Genomic DNA, 19,261 nt, shown 5'->3' on the forward strand with positions numbered 1-19,261 from the left:
GACTTATTCAAATACTCTTAAAACTGAAAATTTAGTATCTTTGATAGGTACTTTGCCAATGTGATTCTGATTTTAGGGCTCTCTGGACAAACTGAGAATACAGGCAAAATGTACAACAGTGCTAAGTACTCCCTGTTGACACTTGTCTGTCTCTCTCAAGATGCGATGGAATAGAGTTAACTGATATTGCAGTTAGACATACATGCAAACTGGAAAAAAAAATAAAAAATGCAGTGGATTTTTTGTCATTTCTGTACAGTTAACATTAGTAAATGGCAGCATTTTAAACTTTGCAGCTGTTGAGCGAGGGTTATAATTTGCAGCAGTGTGCAGACCGAATCACTTGGTTTTCAGGGGATTTGTAACTCTGATACTAATTTTGTGGGTTTTGTCTATATTTGTGGATGTCAGTAAGTAGCTTCTCTCTAGTAAGCGCATGCCAATTTTCAGTGCAAGTTTGTTGATGTTATATGCTTAATCAGTTAATGTCTTTAAATAAAGCTTCCAACTTCTGTGTTGTTGACCTGAATGGTGGTGTTTTACCTCTTTAACAGAGAGAAGACTTATGTGTTCATCTGGACAGAGTATATCTGACAATGGATAAATTGATTCATCTGTGAACTTAATGTTTACCTTATTAGCTATTTGTGATAGGGTTGGTAGACTGACAGATGTCAAATTGTGACCATCAAGTGCTATGTCATGTATGTCAGTATTTTTATTTTGTCTCCCTTAGTACATAGCGAATGTGTAGAGGTCTTTTGTTTTGTATTTTAAATAAGAAATTAATCAGTGCATTTAAAAGAATAGGATCCATATCCAACACTACCAACTTGATTGGCATCATCTCCCATGTATTTGGGTATTCAAAAATATCAGCCTTCAGGATAGGCTCCGTATTTTGCAGTGTTTGGCTTGTTTCATGGTCTAAGCTGATGGATCTAAAAGCACTTATTTCTCTGATAGAAGGGAAGGTGATTGCACAACTGGGTTTTAGTGCTGATTTCCTTGAAATATGGTAATGTAGACTATTAGTTTGATTTGCCATGATATAGAGGTATCAGTGTAAATAGTGCCTACCTCTGGTTAATTCTTCTAGCAAAAAACTCTGTCAAACTGTTATTTCATTCTTGTATTGAAATGAAGACAGTCCGAAGTCATACTTTGAGTGCATGAGACCTGCCTGGAAAGTTAAAATATCACTCACTTGCTTGTTACTGTTGTAATTGACAGTCTCTTTCCTGTTTTTCTGTCTTCCCAACTCGAAGCACAGCATAACAGTTTTGTCCATGCTGTTATTAAATTGCTTGATTTCATCAGGGAGATTATTCTGAATACTCTCCTTTTTACTACTGGAGGAATAAAATAAAAAGTCACTTCTTGTGTCTTTAATAAAAGGGAGCCATGCAACTCTCTAAAATACCCAGTATTGGGCTGGTGAAAGAGCCAAATTGTTTTAGTGAAAGTACAAGCCAAAAAAGATCATTATAGTCTCATCTTTCCCTTCAGCTGCATCAGGCATAGTGTTAATGAGTAAGTTGTGTTTTAATTTTAATCTGCATTAGATATGTCTTGCCCTTTGAGTGCAAGTGAAAGAGTTGAACTTACAGAGTTCTTTTGAATCCGAAGTGGACTGTTTGTCTTTTCATACTGGCTGTAACTACTTAAGATAAGTCTTCAGTCTGATCTTCCAATAGTTGAGCCTTTGAAGATTTCTGGAATCTAACCTAAACTGATTTGCTGTGCCTTATCCTTAAGGATTTGTGCAGTAAGCCTTCTGCCAGTCAAGCTGGACTGTACAGTCCAGTTGCTGATTATAATGTACAGTCCTGATTCCTAAATGCTTTTCTTTTCAGCAATAGGAAAGCATAAAACTTGGCTTTGAAAGGGTTACAAATATTTTCTTTCGTTACCCCTTTCTGTTTATTTCAGTGGCAATTATTTTCTTTTTAAAGATAAGCTGAAATATCTTCTTCCTGTATGTCTTTCCACATTGTGTGATGTGATTTCATACACTTATGAGTTATTACTTAAATTCTGTTGAAACATCTCAATTTTAAGTTTTTGTTAACTTTTAATTAATTAAAAGTCCTTTTTTTTGAATTCTGGAAGAAAATTCTTAGCCTGTGGATAAGTCACTATTGCAGTTGATGCAGATGGATGCACATCTTAATAAAAAAATACGCTACTGACCTAAAAAGCGAGTTATGTGGTAATCTCATTTGGATGCTATTGAGCATGGGTTTTTTTGTGTTTGAAACTGTAGAGAAGTTAGCACCTTTGATTATGTCAAAGTTATATCTCTGCTATTTCAACTGCTTAGTCTTTGTTTTCGTATGTTGTCTGGTGTCTTTGATCTTGACAGTGAATGTGTGAAGGTAATCTCTTTAGTTCATGGAGGAGGTTTAAAGGCCTTTCTAAAATCATGGGTTGGATCATTTTTCTGTTGTTTAAAGGGAGAGGTCAGACCTTCATAGGGTTGAACAGTTACTCTTCTGGCGGAAACGAAAGATTCTTTCATTAAGCTTTCATGTAGTGCAAGGATTGGTGTAGATTTTTCTTTCACCTCTCTCTTTCTTGTCAAGTCAGTATTTACTGAAAGTGATTTTGTGCCTTTTATTCTATTTGGGTATATTTATCACAAGGATACTTAAAGGATGGTATCTTGTAATTAAAGCTGTGGTTTTCAGCTTTTGAAGTATTGTGACAGTTTCAGGGATGAAAAAGAAACCTGTAATTGATACAGTTTGCATATACTGTGAATTTACAGCTGAGTTCTTTAAAGAATACAGTAGATTTAAGTTTGTATGTGTTAAAGAATTGTGATATTTAAGCCAATTATTTCTTTCCAACACAAGGAGGCACAACTAAACTTAGCAAAGAAAAACTTGATTGGGTGACTCGTGAACGGAAATGAGATGTGTAAATCCCCAGGACATGTTTTTGGTTGTGATTTCTTGCCCAAAGTATCTTGTGCTGAAATGTTTCCTAGAGCTTCCTCAACTACAAACTTCTTAAGTTTATTTGTGAGAATTTTAGCAAGAAAAATAGATGGTCAGGACATAAGGTACTGATTTATTTTTTCCGCCTCTCTTGAATGAGTCAGAACTTTGAGGGAGGTACAGTACTGAGCAGAAATACTGAATTAATCCCATTATTTGGTTTCCTCTGAAGAAATACGAACAGGATGATGTAAACTTATGGTGTTGTTGCTACTTCCTTTGCATATATGGTTGGAAGTACTGACTTTCTTAAAGGGAAACTTCAGACTTAGTGTATCTAGATAATCAAGTTTCTCTTTTTCTTTTTTGCATGCTGTTGCATTCTGTTGTTGATGCACTTTGAGTTGAGGTGTTGGTGGTTGTGTTTGAAATGCGATTCTGTGGGGTTTTTTTTCTCTTTTATGTCCTTAATCTGCAGCACAAGTCAATTGATTTTTATTTTGTTTTATTAAAACTGCTTTGAATGATCTTACATACTGTAACTCCTCCTTCCAATTACTTTTCTTAGCTTTATTTAAGAAAAACTTTAACTTCCTTAGTAGTATAGGATCTTCTCAAATGTAAAATGTGTTTAATTTGGATATTGCACTATATGGAAAACATTAATAGAACGTAGAATCTTGCATCTTGTATAACAAGAAAACTGTGGGCTTAGGCTGGGTCTATTAAAAAATAATATTTTTCTCCACTGAATTCATGCGTACACAGTTTGGCAGTTTATTGCATCTCTCAGCAATTTGAAACATTGGCGTTGGTTTTACAATTGTAAAGGTATCTCTTAAAGGTTTTACACTGCCAGAAGTAGAAGAAAGAAAAGATACCTGAATTTTTTTTTAAATGAAAAAAGGAGAGAAAGGAGCAGGGGAGGGCAGAGAGTCTCTTTAGTCAGAACTGCTGACTATGTTGTATTTAAAGTGGGGTTTTTTTTAGAAACACATGATGTAATATTATTAAAAGTAACTCCTGGCAATATCTTGCTTATGCCTAGTGTATTTGGCAGCATTTTATTTTGGTGCAAAGCTGATGAGTATTTATGAAGTGTAGAAAGAATTTATTTCAAATTACTAGGATAAGGTGATTAATTATCTCGTTAGCCCCTGACAGTTAGAGGCATGAATATGTTCCTTTGATCATGTGTCAGTGGAAGCAGTAATTTTTATGCCTGAGATCTTCAGGATCCAGTGAATTTAGAGTTTTGTGTAAGTTAAAATCTTAAAGGAGTTTGAATAGTTTCTGCTTCAAAGAATTCTGATTTTTGCAATAAATTATAAGAAATGTATCTGCATACAAATGTGTCAATGCTTATTTTGTAGATGGTGTTTTGATACTGAATACTGAGGACAGTGATTTTCTCTACCAAGTACCAAACTGCCATAAGTGTGAGATCTGTTTGCTGTCTTTTCCAAAAGAGACCCAGTTCCAGCGCCATATGAGGGATCATGAGCAAAATGACAAGGTAGGAATTTTAGTAGATATAAACTTAGAAAATACCAGTGTATAATTATATTTTCATATACTGACAAGTAAAGGTAACACAAGAAATTGTTTTCAGTTTTCTTTATCATATCATAGAATCATATCGCTAGTAATTACTACTCGGGGAACCCCAGGGTTTAATGAAGTCTCTTTCATGTTTCCTTGTATTTCCTTTGAGACAGACCCTTCCTTACTTTGATGACATTTAGTTAGATTGTTGTTTCCAGTTCAGTAATTTTTAATTTTAGCTGTTGTCTTTGATTTACGTAGTATTCAGGTAGGTGAGAAAATGTATGAGTTTTTTAAATTGAAGTTACAAACTAATTCTACACATTGGCAACAGAAATAAAGTAATGTTTACATGGATTAACTGGATCCTGATAGTCCCATAGCTGTTTCCAGTAATGCCAAGCTAACTAATCTAGTACGTGTGCATTAGTCAGTAGGTTTGTAATCGGCTGAAGTGATGAAGCTAATCAAATTCAGGAAAGAATGAGAAAAATACAGATATGTGATTAAGACTGGACTGACTTTAAATGGTGCTTTTGTTACAGGTTTCAACTGTAACCTGAAACACTTCATTTCTGTTCCTTGGTTTCTATTTCACAAAGCTACAACTACATGTAATGGAAAAATAGTTTTATTAGTGTTAGAGGTAGCTGTAGGTACAGATTATTTTTTACAAAATGTTGGACTTTGAGGTGATAATTCTTGTATGCAAAGAACTACTTACACAAGTTTGTGTTGTGAAGTTGATATATAAAAAATGGAAGTTGATATTGTGAAAATCATGCTATTGCATGTTTGTGTAGCAGCCTCTATTTCTAAAATAGAAGATGCTCTCAAAGAATGAGAACTGATTGTGCTGATACTCACTAAAGAACAGTCAGTCCTAGCATAAACTAAGCTCTTTGCTGGTTCAGTTATTAATTTTGGTTAATGAGAATTCACAGTCTCAGTAAATAAGGGAAGTTTATATCAGTCTCTTGCTCATTCTTTTCTCCTGTTAACTTCAGTCTCTTCAGACAGTCTGTTTTGAGTCTCTGCTTTCTTTAGTTCCCCTACCTTCTTTCCCCATGTGCTTTTGAAGTGCTGTATTTGTGTTTTCAGTAGCGAGATGCAAAGAACAGTAAATAATTAAAACTGGTATTATTAAGGATCATTATCATATGTAGGTATTTTTATTGCCCTTTTCTAATTCTAAACATTTTTATTTTATGTCACCTAGGCTGTAAGTACTTATGGAAAGATTGAATTTTGTCTTTATTTTTGTGGTTTTAACAAACAGCCTCACCGATGTGACCAGTGTCCAATGTCATTTAATGTTGAATTCAACTTGACACTTCATAAGTGTACTCATAATGGTGAAGAACCTACATGTCCTGTGTGCAACAAGAAGTTCTCCAGAGTTGCCAGTCTGAAGGCTCATATAATGCTACATGAGAAAGAAGAGGTAATTAATTAAATGTCAAAATTTAAATTGTGGAAAGATGCCATAATGGTTGTACTTAATCGCTTACTTATGCACTTGAAATTGGAGGATTGAATAAATGGTCTCATCCAGAAGAAATACAAAACTTACTAGGGACTTTGCTTTAATAATAGTAGCAGAAATTAATACAGTGGATATAAGCATATATATAGCGGATGTTAGGGTGAGACGCTTTCACCATCTATTTCTTGCATCACAAAGCTGTTCCTTTATTTAGAACTCCCATCAACTTTTTTGAGTTGTTCTTTTGCTTGTTTCTTTCCCTCTCACAATTTCATTTTCCATTTTTGTGAGGCATTGATTAAATCATAGAATCACCAGGTTGGAAAAGACCCACCGGATCATCGAGTCCAACCATTCCTATCAAACACTAAATCAGGTCCCTCAGCACCTCGTCCCCCCATCCCTTAAATACCTCCAGGGAAGGTGACTCAACCCCCTCCCTGGGCAGCCTCTGCCAGTGCCTGTTCAGATCCCTTTGGAGCCTCCCTACCCTCCAGCAGATCCACGCTTCCACCCAGCTTAGTATCATCCACAAACTTGCTAAGGGTGCACTCAATGCCTTCATCTGGGTCATTGATAAAGACATTGATGGGGCTGGACCCAGCACTGAGCCCTGGAGGCACCACTTGTCACTGGCCTCCAGTTGGAGTTAACTCCATTTCCCACCACTTTCTGGGCCTGGCCAGCCAACCAGTTTTCCATCCAGGAGAATGTTTGCCTGTCCAGGCCAGAGGTGACAGTTTCCGAAGCAGGATGCTATGAGAAACTGTGTCAAAGGCTTTACTGAAGTCCAAGAAGATACATCCACAGCCTTTCCCTCGTATTTTACACACTTCATAGTCATTAGTGCATTACTGCAGTTGCTAGAGTTGATTATACTGCCCAGAACACCAAGTTTTCCTCCTGTGAAGGCTCTTTTAAAATTGTGCTTTGTGTTGTAGAATTTGAGCTGAGTCAAGTGTGCGCTTTTATTGCAAGATTTCTAATCGCAAACGTAATGATTGTATGTTTCTCCATACCAACTGCAGGCAGCTAGAAGCAGTTTTTACCAGTGGGTTTTCTATGTTAGGCGTTTGCATTTTTCCTTCAACCAGGCAGGGAATGCCATCTGTAGAGAATGTATTCCTTCTTTAATCTTGTTGTCAATTTGCATTTTATCATGTATACAACCAAGTTGAAATGAGAGGACTTGTGGGCAATTTTGTTGCATGTTAACGTATCTGTAATGATGCAGAGTTTAATGGGTGTTTATTGAAGAAACTTCATTTATGCATTGCTGAAAATACCAGAATTAGGAAACTGAGCACCAAGAAAGATGCCTAAGACTGATTTTTAGTATTCATTTCTATCACTGGGTGTTTTTTTACCCACTTCAGCTGCTCCTCTTTTGATACATAGTGCAGATGTCAGAAGAATAGGTTGTGTGATGCCTTTCAATTTAGAATTCAATCAGTAGCTTAAAAATTAAACTTGTATTAACACCTTTCAGTTGCTAATGAATATATTCTTGTACTGTTCTAATTCTGTGATGAAACAGATAAATGTAAGAAAGTCAGGATACTGCAAGAATGACTTTCTGGGTAGTTACACACTGGGCCTGTAGGAGAGATGGAATTTGAACTTAAAGCAGAGAGGGTTGAATATGGCAGTAGGTGCCGTTCAGGAGCCTTTCATAATGTGCAGGATAGGAAGTTGTCAGTGGAGTACGTTGTCCCTGCTAACAGCTTTTACTTATTTACTGTTGCTGTTAGAAAGGCTGAAAATCTGAAAATGGAGCAGAGAGAAATACTCATATGTGACGTTTAGGGAGACTGCTGCCCAAAGCTAAGGTTTGAGTACCTTTAGGTTTGCTTTGTGCTTTAGCAATGAGGTTTTCTTACAGCTATGTGCAGAAGGACAGTAACAAGAACTGATGTAATGACCTTCTTGAGCTATCCAGTTAGGTTTGGGAGAGCATATCTGTCTTGAAATACAGATTTTCATGACTGCTCGCTCCCGTGAGAAGTTCTAGAAGGGATTTGCTGAGCAATTTAGATTTGTTTAGCAAGAAACTAACTTCTATCCTCATGTTCTTTAGTCATTTTTGTGTGATAAACTAGCGTAACAGAAAATAAAAACCCAGGTTTGAAATTCCATGACTTTCAGGATTCTTTCTTTTAAGAAGTCATGGAGAACATACCCTGTGTAAATATGCCTGACCTTGTAGAGGATTCTTGGTTTTGTCCATTTCATCAGTGGAATCGGACAGTGGTCCTTTTTGACTTGGTGAGACAGGAATGCTAAATGCAAACTGAAAAATTCTGATTTATAACATTAAAACTGTCTTCTTTCTCTATGAGCCTGAGTTTTTTTAGGGCTGTAGGAGAACCTTAATATGTTGAAAAACTTAAAAGTGGTATTTGGTGGATATAGAATGAAAATTCCATTATTAAAAAATTCTGATTGTCTGGATTTTTTTTTTTATTAAGGATATTCATTGTGTTTTATTTGTCCTGTCTTTATAATTTGGGAGCAATGATCTTTGAAAAAAATGCTCTTTGAATGAAATCTTTCACGGGTGGTAGGAATCATTGATACTAAAGTGGTGGAAATGGTGCGTTCCAAAGTGTTCATTCAGATATTGCATCTGATAAGATAAAGATGGTGAATAAAGGCAGAATTAGATGAGTAAAGCTTTCTAAAATTTTTTTTTTCTAGTTTGGGAATTTTAAGTATTATCTAACAAGGTACAAACAGCCTCTTTTGTTTAAAGTTAGAAGGCAGGTTTAACTATAATGAGATTAACAATGTGCAGTGACTTGCTCTGTGTGTGATAGTGGGTTTTTTTGTTTGCTCAAGGGGCAAAAGAAGTAAATCTGGCGTTGCCTTTTCCAGACAGAGGCTATTGGGTTTGATATATTGCTGGGGTTTTTTATACTTTTTTTTCTTTATTTCACCACGTCCCTGCTTTCCTACAACGAATTCTACAGTAATGAATATAAATGCATAGAATTCTGTTGTCTTAAGTACTACTTCTTAGGCTATTTTTTTGTTTGTGGAAATGGCTTAACAGAATATGTGTAGTAACAACTTAATGTCATAGATAATGTGTGTATGAAGGACCTCTTTAGATCGTTTTCCCCCGCTTATATAATCATAAACCAAATTTGTTGTATTCTAATTTGAGTGTAGGTCCTGGAAAATGAAGTAACATTTATTTATTGTCTCACACTAAAACCTGAGTCAGGTAATAATGATCTCTAGGTTAGATTAGTTAAGTCATTTTTAAGGTAAATCTCAAGTGCTTCAATGAAATGAAATATTTTAAGTGTTAGTATGTAAACATCTGGTGATATTGTAGATTTTCTTTTTTCAGACTTAAGGAACAAATTTATTGTCAAAGCATTTTAAAACCAGCACTGTATATTTTTGTTTCTCTTGATAAAACCATTCTTGTCAATATCTTTAAATGAACACTTTATTTTTTTTTATCCACTGTTAATTGTTCAAAGAGGCAAAAAAATAGGGAGGAAAAATATTTCCATTTGCAGTGATTATTGCAATTGAAAAATGAACTGAAAACTGCCTGAAGTTGCTTATACACACCAGTAAGGAACCTATATTGCTGAAGAGATGGTGAAGATTTATCAACACTTTCTTAAATCTGTGCCTAGATTTTTAAAATAAAGTTTCTCTGAGAAATCAATGGTTTTGAAAAGCAAAAAGAAGTCAGATGCAGAGCTTTTGGTTTTAATTGAAACAATGTTTGACTTTGATTCTTCCTCTGAATTACAGAGAAATGGCAGTGCTTTTGCATTAAACATTACAAGTATGATTTCCATTATAAATGGCATGGAATATTAATGTAACTGGAAAGTGGTATGTTTAACACTGCTGTAAAATTAATGGGCTGAAGTGATATCTGTCAAAAGCACAGTGTGACCCTATTTATTCCTGTTCTATTTCCTGTGAAGATAGCTTAAGAGAAAGTCAGTAGTAACTGTGGTGGGATTAGTGTTCAAAATTGACAATCTGTATCATTTTAAACAGTAAAAGTGTGATATCCCTGAATCTACAGCTAAGATTTTTCTGGTTAGAAAGCTGTGGGTTTATTTTAACAAATGCTCATGTAAAGCGTAGTGTAATGGCACTGGGATAAGTTTCTGAGTGCATCTTGAACTAGCCTCCCAAGGAAACGTGGAGTGGTGGGAGGGATGGTACTGAACTGCTAGTGTTCTACTGCTGTATGAACTTTTTTAGAATTCAGTTTCATGGAATTTCTTAAAATATAAATATTACCACAAACTCGCAGTGATTACTGTTCGTGATTTGTGTTATGGGGCTGTCAGAGTTTCACTTGTGTACTTATATTGTCCCTTGTTGCCAGCTGGCAATGCCCTTTGAAGGATACCTTTATCTTCTTGAGCCAAGCTTGTGCAAGTCTACTGCTGTTGGAGAATCTCTTGAAAAATCAGTCTCTATTATCTGTTTCAGAACCTTATCTGTTCAGAGTGTGGAGATGAATTTACTTTACAAAGTCAGCTGACCATACACATGGAAGAACATCGTCAAGAATTGGCAGGCAGTAGGATCCACAGCTGCAAGTCTTGTAAAAAGGAGTTTGAAACTTCCTCACAGCTAAAGGAGCATATGAAAACTCACTATAAAATAAGGTGATTATCACAGGATTGTAAGAAAATGAGCAGATATTTCTTTTATTGTGATAGCGGGGGGAAGCAAGAGAAGCATTTCCAGTCAGCAAAGTACCATGATCCATGCAGATCACTTCTCTTTGGTATGCAGTTATGAAGTGGTGTTTGTTTTTGAAAACCTTGCTAAAGTAGGTGGTTATTTTTGGAGCCCTCCCCTCCTGTCCCCTTTCATATTTAGGGACCCATACTAAGCATAGTTCCATCTGCTAGCTATTTGTAAACACAAAGTTTTTCTGATGGAGTGCTTTTTGAAGTGTTTATTTGTGATTTTAAAGGCTAATGGGTGTACTTTGAAGTAAAAAAGTATACTGATTTTATGTCGCGTTACTGTATTTGCAAAAATCCTAATATATACCTCTTGCAAAGAAATAATTTTTTCCTTGCAACTTATCTTTTGCAAGAAGTCATTAGCACAACTTGCTCCGAGTTTCTCGTAAATCTGAAAAGGCGAAAAATGAAGGGAAAAAACAGGTCAAATAAGTGTTGGTCTTATGGTCAGTAAAAATTGGTTCTGTCCTTTCTTTCGTCTTTGTAGTTCTACTTCACTGTTTGGAAGGTGAAAATTGCTTCAAGTTAGAAGAAAGAAAAACTTCTGTTAGTGTAGTTTATGTAGTAAAAAAAGCCTAAGATTTTTGACAGGTGATCTCTCTTTCAATATTTATTGTGTTTCTATAAAAAACAGATGGGAAAGAATATATTTAAAAATGACAAGTATAGGTTATTTCCAATTATTTTTATTAGCAGACGATGCAGGTTGTGAGATCTTAATAGTTGTGTTCTACAAGGTCTAAAAAACTATTGCCGTAAATTTCCATTTGCAATTTGAAAATTGAGGTGAAGTTGTGTTTCTATTGAGTTATATATTACTACACAAAAGAAAATGTTCTTGTTGTGCACATCTGTGTAAGTTGGCATGAATAAATAAAGCATGGATGAGTGAATCTCATATGATGGCTACAATTTTGAGACAGTATTATGCATGCTGCATTCTTATATAAGTGCCTCGCAGTAATCTGTTTCCTTAAATATGGATTATTTCTGACTTCAGAGCTTCCTTGTGAGATTTATTTTATTGGTTCAGATGTAAAAATGTACTATATTTGTGTTCAAAAACCTAGTGTCCATAACAGTGCTTTACTGTCCTTTCACCAGCAACCCATGTATGTGAGCCACGTTAAAGAATGCATAAGTGATCCCACTCTGCTTTCTGTGTTCCTGTAGAAATGATTTAGAAAAGAAAAACACAGACATTCTGATTTTTTTTTTTTTGACACAGTCCTTTCATAGTATTCTGGTGAATTGTGAAAAGTTAACATTTGACTTAACCTGTTTGACAGTTATAAAGTTCAAAGACATACATCAGTAGTTAAAAACATTACTATCTGATTCTTGGTTTTTTTTTGTTGTAAAATAAGCTTCAAAAGATTTTTAGGATTGAAAATTATAACGAACTGTGTTCACTTCAGGTTTTTTTTCATAGTGCTTGCACTTTTCCTTCCCCAAAAGGTGTTTATTTTGTGTTTGAAATATTTGTATGGAAAATATTATGAAGTTGCATTTTAAACTTAGTATCTACCATTGTTGAAAAGAAAATAGTGTCTAAATGAAGGAATACTTTAGAAGGTGATCTGACCTTGAAGGACTGTCCCTGCAGTTGTCTCAAGATTGGATATTATTTCCTTGATTAAAATGCCACAGCTATGTTCAGACAGGTGTTGTCACTCATCAGAGAGCATATACTGACAATCAGGCTGGTCTAGATCTGTCCTGAGATGAAGAAAGAGGAGGATCCAACATCTGTGCTATTCTTTTTCTGCTCTTAAATCTGCAGTCAATTTACTTTAGATGTTTCAATAAATTTTGATAGATATATTTAATACATAAAATTAAAATATATTAGCCAAACTCTATGCTTGCTCTGCAAGAGTATAAAAAGTTTAAAAATGCGTGTAATATTTGTTTGAAGTAATTGGAAAGGAAAATGTGCTTTCCTTTAAATAGATAGTGAATATATGTTTTCTTAGAGTAGAAATATGTATCATTTGAGCAGAAGTTTAATGATTTCTATGTTACGCGTGGACTGTTACTGCCCTTCTGTTTTTTGATATTGTTATACCAGCTTGTGTTTCAAGGTGGAGGTGTATTTTGTACATCTGCTTCACATGAGCTAATTCTGATTTCTCAGTTGTTCAGAAAAACACCAGGTATTTAAATGTGTATAATTTCAGGTAGCTTTAGGCAGTGCAAAAATCTGGAGTAGTATACAGGTGTAAATACTCAGGCACAAGAGAAACTGGAGTGTTTGAGCTACCACGCTGCCTACTGGTTTCACCTTCTTAGCTGAGCTGTTCTAATGGTGTTTTAATATCTGCTAAGTTTTTGTTTTTTCTTTTTTTTCCAACATAAAATCAGTTGTTGGTTTTCCCATGTTGCTGTTTTTCAGCAGTCATTTACGCTAACAGGTTTTATTTGCAGGGAAGTGAGTTATGGGATTCTTTCACCTGTTACCATGTCTCTGCGAAGATTATTGTGATTTGTATTTGAGGAGCAGTGATGAATTTTGGGATTGTTAAATTCTTATCTTGTTCTTGTTAGACTGCAGCAACTGCGTTTATTCTCCTGTTTATGAGATCTTCCTATTCTAGTTAAGAGCAAAAGTCTTGCTATGTTCTGGCAACAGAAAGAAAATTGCACAGAGTTGAAAGTTCCCACGTCACTGTATGCTTCTGACAATTTACAGTACATGTGCCTTTAGAGCCTCTAAGAAGTATCTATTTTATTACAGAAATAACTGTCTGATTCTTGTAGGATCTTAGAAAGGCACTTCATTTACTTTGTTCTTTAACTGTCATTAAAGAATTTAGTTTTTAACTGTTGCAGCTGTTAATATAAATTATCATCAGGTTTACACTGAATGTGAAAAAATGATGAGGTAGAATTGGCTTAATCAAAATCATGTTTAATATTAGGATTAAAAGAATTTTATTTAAATTGCTTCTTCTGTTGATTTTGTTTTCGTTAAATGACAGGGTATCAAATACCAGGTCTTACAACAGAAATATTGACAGAAGTGGGTTTACCTATTCCTGTCCGCACTGTGGAAAGACGTTCCAGAAGCCAAGTCAGTTAACACGACATGTTAGGATACACACAGGTAAGACTGTGGAGGTAATTATTTTAGTTTGCGTTTGTCTTACAAAATTCAATTAATCTGTGACATGCTAAATAGTGTTTTCCCAGCTGGGACTTGAAGGAGTATTAATACATCTGGCTTGTTACATGCTGTTACCTGTTGATTTAAAACATTCTATGCGATTTTTTTGCTTAGGAAATACATATGTTTTTAAAAGCCCTTTTAACTATTCCTGATATTCTACATCTGGAAATTTTAAGTACTTTACAGATGCCATTTCTTACAGAATACTGGTTTTGGTACTTAAAGGTTTCAGTGGGTCCTAAAATTGGAATACCTAGAAAAGGGCCAGTCAGGAACTGTAAATGAAATCTTACATCAGAGAACAGGTTCCAAAAATTCAAGAGCTTTTGTAGTTCTTTTGAAGAGTAAAAAGACATTTGTGTACTGGGAAACGATAGACAGAAAATGTAGTCCCAATCTGCACATGATGGCAAGTCATTTTAAGTTCCAAATAGCTAGTAAGTACTCATTTAATTTGTAACGTATATTATTAGTTTAAATCTGCAGGCAATCTGTCTGGCATCCAATTGCTTGAGGTGCTGAAGATATGTAGGAAAGAACAACTGTGCTTTAAAGAATTTTGAATACAGTCTTTTAATTTTTAAAAAGCATGTCTGTGCTACATGTACAGCATTACATTACTGTCTTAATTGCCATACTTCTTTGTTCATAGGCATTAATTTCAAGCACTTAAACCCTTTGGGGAAAAAAAATTAAGTCTCGGGGATCGCAATTCCCGTATTAATAACTAAGGAATGAGCGCTTCATTCCCCCTCCCAAGTCTGTATTTTATGAAGATACACGTGAGAAACACAGAAATTCCACCTTTCCACACTAGAATTAAGATTTAGTTTTTATAAAGAAGTTTACTTAAATAGGCAGACTTAACCTGAAGCAAAACTTCCATGTGTCTTCCAGCAGCTATTAGTGAAGCTAAGCCTTATACCTGTGAAAGCCCAAAATGAGTTTTGTCTCTGTACTTCAAGATGAACACTGAATCAATGTTCTGCGTTTTAATCTGTATTAAAAAAATGCACAGTTAAAACCTGCAGACCTGAAAGCATCTTTAAAAGCCATAAGCAGCAGAACAGAAAATACACATTCCTTCGGAGTTGATACTAGGAGTTATATGCTTGTAATCTATTTCAGAAAATAGCTACTTCTATTTTAAACCATGTGAATTTAGTTAAGAATTAGTTATTTTAAACTAGTTGTAATTACAGCTATGTAATTGTAAGTCATAAAAATGTTCATTAAAACTGCTTTAGTGTGCATAGTATTTAGCACATGCTAGGACTTATTGGTGTAGCAGGCAATGTACAGCATGCTCATAGTGTTTTTGCTATAGAAACGTGCAAAATCCAAGTGTTATGTGTTCTCAAGGTTGTGGTGAGTTACCACAGCTAAACTGTTTCACTAAGAGAAAAGAGTTATAACTGAGTTAGTTCACAGTGGAGATTTCCAGTAGTCAGTTAAGACACGTGTTTGTAAGAAGCTGAACTTTTTTCTTTATATCTGTGTTTAAAATATGTAGCTTTGTAATATATTAATGCAGTTCTATTATGTTTTACTTATGATTTCTAAGGAGTTTTTTGTGGCTAATCTGTTCATATGTACAAATAATTAAGTATGCGCAGCACTGAGAACATGTAAATCAGGACATAGTGATGTAGCATTCCTGTAATGATGCCGTGTAGATTTTCTTTAATTTTCAGTAGGAATATGAACGTATCAGGTTTTAAAATTATTTTTTGAGCACGCCTGTACAACTTCTCGTGCAATAAAAACATTATTTTAATGCACATTTTCTATAGATGGTTGTAAAGAACAAATGGCCATTAATATTTATTCTGGAGTGTGAACCACAGCCCATCCTTTTAGTAAGACTCTTTCATGTTAAACTAAATAAAAGGTTAACTCTGTTAACCCTCTGTTCCACCATTTGTTTCCATGCTGTTATATGCATTTTATAGATTTGGTGTCAAAGAATGGCACGTGTGTGTTTTGGTTTTTCTTTTCCCATTTTTCTTCTCCCCCTGTGGTTTTGCATAGCAAATTTTGAGGTCTTCCAAACCACAGGCTGAGGGAAGCTGTTCCAAATAATTCTATAATACACTTCATTTATTTTATGCATGTTAACCGATGATCGTCAGCTAGGTTGTAAGACTTTTAAAAAGCTGCATCTTCATCAGCGTGGATGCTGAGATTGGTGAAGAAGGTAAAAAATTTTGTTGTCAAAAGACCAAATAGTGTATGTTTTGTGTTTGTGTATGCACAGATACCTATATGCAGTATTTAACTGATACAGTGTTTCGTTTGGATACAGGAAACTGCTAATGTTAATTTAAAACCTCTTACTCCACATCTTTTTTTTTTTTTGTTTTTCCCATTCAGGTGAAAGACCTTTTAAATGCAGTGAATGTGGAAAAGCCTTTAACCAGAAGGGGGCATTGCAGACTCATATGATCAAGCACACTGGTGAAAAACCCCATGCTTGTGCCTTTTGTCCTGCAGCCTTTTCTCAGAAAGGCAATCTTCAGTCACACATACAGAGAGTTCATTCAGAGGTAAATACAATTACTCATGAAGTGGTTGGCGCTAATATACTGCTTATTTAATTTTCAGTATTTAAGTTGTCCTGTTTGCTGTTCCTGTGCTCTGTGGTGCTTTCTGCAACCAATATAGATTTTCTTCTGTAGTATAGATTCTAATTTTTTGGTTTTACTTGCAAGATATCCCAAAATAGCTTAATCTGAATAAATGTATACTTAGGATAAGTAGCAAAGCCTTCTTTTACCATTGTCTTTTCAATATACCAGTAGATTAATAAATTATATCAGTAGGTTTAGGTGTATGAAAACGTACCTGTGTCAGTCTTGGGAGAATGAGGGCTAGAGTCAGATGAAAGTAAGCCAAAAGCAGCAAAGCAGAAAATGGTGAAATATTTCAAGGCCAAACAGCTACCCACTAACTCCACCATAGAGTATATTTGCAATTTGTCTTTCAAGTATTTATCTTGCAGCCTTTTTCAGGGCTTTTTTCAGCTACAAGTAGAAGAAAATTCCAAAATGAGGTTAAAAACATTGTTGTGTCAGACGTTTTCATGCTGATTATTTTTTGTGACAGACAGCTTTTAAAATTCAAATTGTACTTCTATGATAATGTCATATAGACTTGTGAGCAACGTTAGCTGTGCCACTAGTTTTGATTTGAAAGGTATAAACTGATAGAGGCAGCTTTTTCTGTCTTTTCTCTTTTTTTGCCCTCCTGCAGACTATCATCTCTGCTCTCATTCTTTCCACTAAGTGAGATTTGCTTTCTTGATTTCCACTTTTGTGTTATGACAATAGACTTTGCTTACTGGATTTTTTATGAAAGATCCTTTTAGTGTATTAGTTCCTTACTTTCAGATTGTGGTCTTTCATTAAATACATCTCAATCCTTTGTATTATGCTTAATTACATTAAATCATATGTTTGTTTCATATGGTTTGTGTGACTCATCTTCCTCACTGTTCACAGCTCTGTTTGATAGCTTTTGTTACATTAAAAAATGCACCAGTGTTAATTTCAGAATTTATGTTGATTTTTTTCTTTTTTTTAAATATTACGGGATTGGGATCAAGCTGAAAATAATTTTTCACTTTTCTCTGTTACCTTGTTTTTCTGTAATGAAAAAAGTGAGTTGTAGGGTAAGGGATTTTGAATAAATGCTGCCTCTTGGTCATGTCTTATACTGTTTTAAGATCCTGAGCCTACATTTTAGTTACTGGCTTGGATAGTATCTTGAATTTTTTTTTTTCTTGCTGTTGCTGTTTCCTTCAAGACTGCATGCAGAATTCTAATACTTCATTTTATCCTGAGGCAGTCATGAAATAACGTTACAGTTGACAATGAAACAGATTGATTCTCACTTTATGTATCACTTTTTAGTCATACCTGTATTTTATTAGTTGATACCTCTTTCTGAAGCCTTATTACCAGTTAAAGAAAATGTCAGAAAATACGAAAATCCATACTCTACTGCAAGCAGCTATTTTCTTTTGAAGATTTTGTGGTTCTGTACGTATTGAAAGTACTGCACTGGTTCTTACAGCTGTGCTATAGACCGAGGAGAAGGGGCAAGTGAGGATGGTTGGAATCTGCAAATGTAGGTCCTTTAATTACCTCAACCCCTTTGCTTGAAAGTCCCAAATAAGTGGCTGCTGTTCACTTTCTCATCCTGTGTGTTCAAGTTCAGTTCGAACTATATATTAAACTTCTTGCCCTTCACTGTGTTGGTTTTTTAGTGGCATTTTTTTCCTTTGTGCAGTTCCTATGGCCTTTGGTCCAATCTAATTCACCTTCATTCTGCTTTGACCTGGAAAATGGACTGTGTTTTTTTTTTTAATTTGTAAAAGGTATATTTGCAAAGGTAAAGAGAAGAGAGCCAAAATTTGAAGATAACTTATCTGCATTATTTCTCTTCATATTTCCATTTGTACAGACTTCTAGTTATGATATTGCCTCTTTAGGGACATCTGATAAAGTTGCATTTTGGTTTTGTTTCGATGTGTGTAGTGGTAGGAAATTGAGAGCGAAAAGGGAGACCTCATTTGCCATATGACATTTCTTTTGCTCTCTGATGCTTTCCAGTGTTGAATACTGGTAATAGGAGATGACATTCGTGCATGTAGATTACAGTTGACTTGATATCTGAGAGGTATCAGACTACTTCCATAACTGGATATCAGTAACTTGAAAAAATAAACCATTTTAGCTCTCATAACCCCATAGTGTATTTGTTATGTGGATAATTATTGCAAAAAAAAAAAATTGGTAGATTTACAGAAGATTTACTTAATTTTTTTTTTGTTTTATTGAAGGTGAAGAATGGCCCTACATACAACTGTACAGAATGTAGCTGTGTCTTCAAAAACTTGGGTAGTTTAAATACACATATCAGCAAGATGCACATGGGTGGTCCACAGAATTCTGCAAGCTCTTCAACAGATGTAGCGCATGTTACAGCGGTAAGCTTTGCTTGGTATGTTGTGGAAATGCCTTTAAGAGTTTAATTACATTTATATCTTAATTCCAGTAATTCTTTAGATAGGTTAGAACTAATAGACCTGTAGCTGGTTTTTGTCTTTTTAAAGTCTTGTGTCATTTTTTTAATTGATTTGCATTATCAGATATTGGCAGAATGTAAATTGGCCAAATGTATGCAAAAAAAAAAATTTACAGTTTGAGGCTTTAGATGCAAACCCAACGTTTTATTCTACAGCTAAGTAAAATATAATTCTGGTGCTTACAGACTGTGTGGGGAGGAAAGGTTTCCACCGCAGATAACATAAAAATAATGCTGGAACAAGAAATCTGGAACTATTCAAATTATATGTTAGTTTTTAACTCATTTTCAG

General features: G+C 34.9%; 1 protein-coding gene across 4 annotated transcripts in view; it reads left to right on the forward strand.

Moving 5' to 3' along the window:
- Positions 1-19,261, forward strand: part of ZNF236 (zinc finger protein 236) — a 73,495-nt gene that overhangs the window by 7,148 nt on the left and 47,086 nt on the right. For all 4 annotated transcript variants that reach the window (XM_069853287.1, XM_069853288.1, XM_069853290.1 and 1 more), the window contains exons 2-7: positions 4,316-4,458; positions 5,767-5,931; positions 10,447-10,625; positions 13,694-13,818; positions 16,255-16,427; positions 18,725-18,871. In XM_069853287.1, coding sequence (XP_069709388.1) covers positions 4,316-4,458; positions 5,767-5,931; positions 10,447-10,625; positions 13,694-13,818; positions 16,255-16,427; positions 18,725-18,871 — 932 coding nt within the window. The remainder of the gene's footprint in view (positions 1-4,315; positions 4,459-5,766; positions 5,932-10,446; positions 10,626-13,693; positions 13,819-16,254; positions 16,428-18,724; positions 18,872-19,261) is intronic.

The sequence above is a fragment of the Phaenicophaeus curvirostris genome, chromosome 3 (genome assembly GCF_032191515.1).
Source record: "Phaenicophaeus curvirostris isolate KB17595 chromosome 3, BPBGC_Pcur_1.0, whole genome shotgun sequence".
Lineage (NCBI taxonomy): Eukaryota > Metazoa > Chordata > Aves > Cuculiformes > Cuculidae > Phaenicophaeus > Phaenicophaeus curvirostris.